Source organism: Alosa sapidissima, chromosome 17, assembly GCF_018492685.1.
Source record: "Alosa sapidissima isolate fAloSap1 chromosome 17, fAloSap1.pri, whole genome shotgun sequence".
NCBI classification, from domain to species: Eukaryota; Metazoa; Chordata; class Actinopteri; order Clupeiformes; family Clupeidae; genus Alosa; species Alosa sapidissima.
Genome location: NC_055973.1, coordinates 17,554,270 through 17,560,902, shown reverse-complemented (window position 1 = coordinate 17,560,902; position 6,633 = coordinate 17,554,270). Strand labels below are relative to the sequence as shown.

Sequence of the window (6,633 nt, the reverse complement as noted above, 5' to 3'; positions counted from 1 at the left end):
CACTCACACACACAGATATACACACGCACACACACAGATACACACTCACACAAATACACACACACACAGATATACACTCACACACACAGATATACACACTCAGACACACACACAGACATACACACTCACACACACAGACACAAACACACACAGACATACACACTCAAGGGGACTTCACTTCATTGCACGCGACATGCACTTTGCCTGCTGCTCTCACACACCCACCTGCAGATACACACACACACACATACAGTACATACACACATATATATATATGTTTGTGTATGTGTGAGTGTGTATGTCTGTGTGTGTGTCTGAGTGTGTATATCTGTGTGTGTGTGTATCTGTGTGTGTGAGTGTGTATATCTGTGTGTGTGTGAGTGTGTATGTCTGTGTGTGTGTTTGTGTCTGTGTGTTGTTTATTTACCAGGAGCTTCGGCTCGTTAAAATAGAACCCTGAATGTGTATGTCTGTGCGTGCGTGTGTGTCTGCATGTAGTTGTGAGAGCTAGTGTATATGGTCTGTGTGTGTATCTGCATTGGGTGTGTGTGTGTGTGTGTGTGTGTGTGCGCGTATATATATACACGCACACACACACACACACAATATGCACACTAACTCTCACACCCCATGCAGATACACACACACAGACCATATACACTAACTCTCACAACTACATGCAGACACACACACATGCACAGACATACACATTCAGGGTTTTAACGAGCCGAAGCTCCTGGTAAATAAACAATGTTTACATATTTTTCATATTTATTATTGGCATTGGTCTCAGTGTTCATATCAGTCAGAATACCTTTATTTTAACAAAAAAGCAATTTGAGCAACCTTTAATTGAGTATACGCATATTATCCACGCACAATTGTGACCGGTAATAAAACTCACTTTTTCATCTACCTTTCTACATTTTTAAAAAATAATAATTATTGATTACTTCAAAGGGTTGCTAATAACACATGATTTGCATGTCTGGGAAAAATTTGGGCTTAAATGGGTTAAGTCACTGTTGTTATATAACATGTTCACTTCCCATTACCCAGTGGTAATTTACAAATAAGCAAATTAAAATGTGCCACTGGATGTCATAAAAACTAGCTAGGAAATGTTTTTAAATGCCCAGTTATCATAAAACTGTTGACTGGGTGTTGTATGTAGACTGTGAAATGTAACAGAGAAGATTAGTAAAAACATGATCATCCATCCATAACCAAGTTGAACTCATCGGAGCAAGCTATTTCATTTAATGAAACTGGACACTAATCTGTTGGCCGTTCTAGGTGCAACTCCTTTCCTTCAGAACACTTATGAGTGCACACATTTTGTGTGACAAAATACAAAAAAAATTAAAATATGTAGATACTTCCATTAGGTCATTATGGTTTGGGCATCACCAAATACAGTATATAGCATTCAAAGAAATCAAAAGAAAATACATAGTGCTATTGCAATGCAGTGTAGTGCTGGAAAAAATACACAAACAAGGTGAATTGATTCAAAGTATTATTTAATAGTAAACCTTGGGACATGAACAAACATCACAACAGAGGTACTGTACAACATAACGCGCACACACACACTCTCTCTCTCTCTCACACACACACACATCATTAAATTGCCTTTCTCTCTCAAGTAAACACACACAGGTAGTATATTGTGTTAACCAGAGTCTAGACAAACCAGTACTGACTCTTTACAGTAGTTTTGTATGTTGGTGTTAAGAAAAGGAAGGTACATGTATGGGGGTAAATGAGGCAACTGCTTCCAAAATGAACTAATTTCTCAGGCACCTGTTACTTGCATATGTCAATTAGACACTTCATTTTTAATTACATAAAGTAAATTGTCAAAGAAACTACAGGGTCATCAATTAGTCGCAAAGGTGTCTTATTGGCTTTTTAGATGTTCTCACTTTGAATCTTCTCAAGAAATAACCTACATGAGCCAATCAAATGTGCCAAAGCCCATAGACAGAGATGAAAGTAAATCATATTTCTGAGAGAGCAAGTTTGATTTCAGCAGAATACATTCCATCCACTGACATTGTAAAAAGACAAACATTGGCTAATTTCTGCTGGAATGACTGAATATGTTAAATGTATTCCTGGAAAACACACACACACACACACACACACACAATGATTACTTAACAGTCAATTTTGATATTGCCACAAAAGGAGCAAGATGCACCAGTTTGTTGATGGCTACCATCTCTGAAGGGCCATCACAAACTGACCAGGCTGGAGATATGGGATATCAGTGAGTGTATGATCAGATTATTTCACATCAGTCTACAAATCCAGGGCTCCCATGCTATCTAAATCTCTCTATTCTCCCTGCCACCTTATTGATCATTTGATCTACTTCTCGCCTATTTGCCCTAGCAGATATACCTTCTACCTCACATTAACATGCTGGGCTGTAGTATATGTTGAAAAAGTTGAACAATAAGTTAGCTGCGTTAACCACACTGTGGCTTGTCCATCCTATTAGGTTTCATTTCTCTACACAGATGGACAACTCTGGCCAACATGCTGGGCGTTTCAGGGCCAGCCGCTCCAACTGGAACACATCAGTTTCATTGTTTCCCCTTTTTATCAACTGAAAGCCACAGTTTCAAGTTCTACAGATGGTGTAATCGTTTGTCAGACATGTTGTATGTCTCACAAGCAGACAACTAATATGAACATTTTTTTTGCCAGTTTCCTTTGAATCTTGGACCAGGGAGAAAAAAAAACATCACCACATGACCTGCTGACACTCCTCCCAGTCTGTAGACAAAAGGCTGCTTCCTCTGTCATACAAAAACACATATAACTGCAGACAGTGAAACACAATCATTGCTTTTTTGCCTTACATGTTGTCTATACAAAATGCTTCACCCTGTTTGTTTGTGTATACACTCTAAAATGAAAAGAGAAAAGAGAGAGAGCCAAGAGGAACAAGTCATTTGGCACACATGGGATAAGTCAAAGGTCTCTACAGACAACCATAGTATATAAATCAATGAGATTACTGTGTAGCTTAACTATAACTTATACACACACAAACTATGATCACTGCTCCATCACTCTCTTACATGACTCAAAGCCTGCACTCAGCATCAGATCAATGAATGCAGAGTGTGTGTGTGTGTGTGTGTGTGTGTGTGTGTGTGTGTGTGTGTGTGTGCCATAGGCAAGATCAAACACTAACCTCTTCCCTTTTAAAAGCAGTACCTGCATTGTGTTTTCTTGGGTGGACAAGAGGACATTTAAAGAACAAAGAGACATACAGCAGTTTCTCTAGGGACTCTTCTCCAGGGACTACAGAACACATTATTGTTGTTATTACTATCCAGTCTTCTACCACTGGCATGGTGGTTCTGTGCTTTAAGTTACACGCTGCTGGTATAATAGTTTTATATTAACATATATCTCCCTGTTCTGTTTAGTTTGCTTTTGACAACACCAAGATTGAGTGATCACTGCATATGCTGTTATGACCAAAAGCGTTGTCCACACACCTTATTTTCTTGGTGATCAAATGAAATAAAACACAGAGCCCATTCACAAATACTGAACTACATTGCGAGCATGTCTACATGTTAACACAGGACGCAATGTGTTGTTGTTGTTAAACTACACAAGCCAGGCCAAGGTCTAGCTACTGGATTATATTATGTCTCACATTGTGCAGTTGTGTACTCTTTTACTTACATAGGAAAAACCAAACAGTAAGTAATAAACATGAAAGTAAATGCTTCTACTGGCCAACACCTACTGAACGCATATAGACAGAGTGTCCTGCCTGTATTAGGGCTGCTCTGGGCAGGACAGACCCTGATGTTTTTTTATCCAGTGCCCGAGGCAAATTAATCAGCTCTGAGACACCTTGAGTATCCAATGACAGGGATGTAGCTGTGTTTGTGTTTGTGAATTTGGGTGTTTGTTTGTTTGTATGCAAGAGTAATTCCGTTGCATTGTATGAACTGCATATCTCCACAGTCCCAAAAAATTCAAAACAAAAGTGTAACATCCATACAATCCATGAAGCCATTTTTTAACATTCACATCCACTTTCCTCTCAGCTGCAACACATATGCTGAGATCAATTCTTATTTTGTTTTGTCTTTTCAAACACAGTCCTCACCATGGGAGGATGTTAGGAGTGTGTGCTTGTGTGTGTGTGCGTGTGTGTGTGTGTGTGTGTGTGTGTGTGTGTGTGTGTGTGTGTGTGTGTGTGTGTGTGTGTGTGTGTGTGTGTGTGTGTGTACGTGTGTGTAAGGGTAAGTGTATGGTTAAGTGTATGGATCTCAAAACACACAGGGGCCTGTGTGTGAGTTCATCCACAGGAGATGACGGTGAAGCGCTTGGAGATGCAGGACATGTTGTGGAGCACGATGCCCAGTAAGAAGAGCAGCACGCAGGCCACCAGAATGACCGTGCACACTCCCGACCACGTGGAGCCCTTCCCACCCACACCGCCTCCCCCCACCGCTCCTCCTCTCCGCTCCTCCTCCACCTCCAGGCCCTCCAGACTGCCCAGGCCCAGGGGCTCCTGTTCAGGCATGGCCACCAATGCCACGCCGCTGCCCTTGCCCCCGGGCCCCAGGCCTGCCGCCCCGCCCGGCAGCAGCCGACAGCCCAGTTCCCCCGGCAGCAGGGCCCGCTCCTTGGCCATGGGCAGGGGCAGCATGTAGCAGCCATTGCTGGGCAGGCGGATGAAGACAGGCGTGTGCTCGGAGGCGTGCGGGATGGCCACCACCGCCACCAGGTCTGGGTCGTCGGGCAGCTGGGAGACGGACAGGCCGGCGGGCAGCTTGGTGATGCGGCGGCACCACGGGCAGCGCACCTCGCGCTGGCCGCCCCGCATCTGAGTCAGGCACACCGAGCAGCATGTGTGGTGGCAGTCCAGCAGCTTGGGCCGCCGCCGCGGGCTGTAGTAGTTGAAGCAGATCTGACACTCCAGGATAGAGTCTTGGGACAATGTCTCCATTGCTGTGCTTTTCAACTGTCTGCTTGACACCTTGCTTGCGTACTTGCTTTACTGAGAAAATCCGCAGACTGGTTGGTTTAAACAAGTCTTTAGCCAAGGCCGTCTTGGTTGGAGAGCCTCAATGAGATCTTGTCGGAATGTGTTTGTCTAGGAAATATAGAACTCCAACAGCTATATAAAAAGTAGAAAAGCCCAGTTGGAATGTTCTTATCAAGGAGATGTCACAGAGCATTCCAGGTCACGTGCTGCTCCATCTGTAAAAAGCACATGCAAAGACACTGATTACACCAAGTCATCAAGAGAGTCTCCCTGAAGACTTCTTCCCCCAGTCTTTCCATCACCCATTAATCCATCCCTTGTGTAAGAGCACTATTTGTGCTGTGAACCATGTAGAAACGGTCATTAATTAACATTTACAGCCAATTAAAGTGCAGAATTCAAAGGTCATCTGCTTCCAATGGGAGGTTTTGTTTACAGACACGACAGAGGTGTCGAATGTCACCCTGTATTTTTTTTCAGTGTTTCTCACGAGACAGGGATGGTGACTGGATTCAGACGGATGACAGGTTCAGCTGCTGCATGACTGAATAAACAAACTGGAAGGAATACAAATGGGCTGCAGCACCTGCCTGCGCACCAACACAAGCCAAAACAGCCCAGTGCCTTTCCTAAGTCCTCTCTTCTTACACATCTAATAGCCCCTTGCCTCACTTGACTCATCTCTCATTTCTTTTTCTCAAACCGCAGAACCAAAACAGAGCAACAGCTGGGAGGCGTTCGGGCAGGCCGGCTCATCTACCTGCAGCCTCAGAGGGGACTGGCCAATTGTCTAGTCTGCACGCCGGCTAAAGAGGCTTATGCTAGCTGACTAAAGCCGTGCTAAACTGGAGCCATTTCTGCTCGTTAGCGTCACCAGTCTCTCTTATCGGACTTGCTTACTGTAGCTTGCGGCTAAATGATACATCCCCGCTTAAACCAGAGGCAATACTCCCCTTACTCATTGGGTGACCTACTTTCTCTCTTTGCCATGCCAACATCTCGGGGAGAAAAGAAAGAAAATCCTTGGTAATTTCAGAGGGTAGGGAGAGAGACAGACAGACAGACAGACACACAGTGAGAGGGTGAGGGAGAGAGAGAGAGGAAGAAAGAGAGAGAGAGCTACCCTTCATGAGCCATGCAGACATCCAGAGGGTAGCTTTACAATCCCTTTCTAAGATAAGGGTTTGCTTTGATCTGACATTAATGCTGTGTGGCAAAACACCATCTCACTCTTTCCCTGCCTGCCTCCCTCAATCCCTCCCTACTTTCACTCCCTCTCTGTCTCTCATCCTCTCATCTCCTATGTCTCTGCTTTTCACAACTGCACTCATTTTTCCACTAATTCTCTAATGTTGTGTGGATATATTAACCTCCTACTGAGCGGAAGATGGGATAAAAGCACTTTTTGAACTATAAAACTATGCAATTTAGAAAAAAAAGGGGGAAAAACCTTTCTCACCACACTTTCAAATGTTTTTCCCAAACATTATTTATGCACTGTACATTGGTTCATGCATGTAAACCATTAATTGTATTGTATTAATTATAGTATTAACATTCACCAGTGCTGTTAACATCTGCATACTGAAGACCTAACTGAT

The 6,633-nt window shown here is 43.4% G+C and overlaps 1 protein-coding gene and 1 long non-coding RNA gene across 4 annotated transcripts in view; both read right to left on the bottom strand.

Annotated features, from left to right (window-relative positions):
• Positions 1-1,506: 1,506 nt before the first annotated feature.
• The window catches only part of LOC121688093 (E3 ubiquitin-protein ligase RNF152-like), a 27,841-nt gene continuing 22,714 nt past the window's right edge, over positions 1,507-6,633 (bottom strand). For 2 of the 3 annotated variants that reach the window (XM_042067455.1, XM_042067456.1), the window contains one exon: positions 1,507-5,247. In XM_042067455.1, coding sequence (XP_041923389.1) covers positions 4,340-4,993 — 654 coding nt within the window. In that variant the 5' untranslated portion in view covers positions 4,994-5,247 and the 3' untranslated portion in view covers positions 1,507-4,339. The remainder of the gene's footprint in view (positions 5,248-6,633) is intronic. The other variant, XR_006024494.1, reaches the window with a different exon arrangement.
• LOC121688098 overlaps positions 1,507-6,633 on the bottom strand; it is a 14,743-nt gene continuing 9,616 nt past the window's right edge. Inside the window, exon 3 of the long non-coding RNA XR_006024498.1 lies at positions 1,507-3,044. This is a non-coding gene — a long non-coding RNA (uncharacterized LOC121688098). The remainder of the gene's footprint in view (positions 3,045-6,633) is intronic.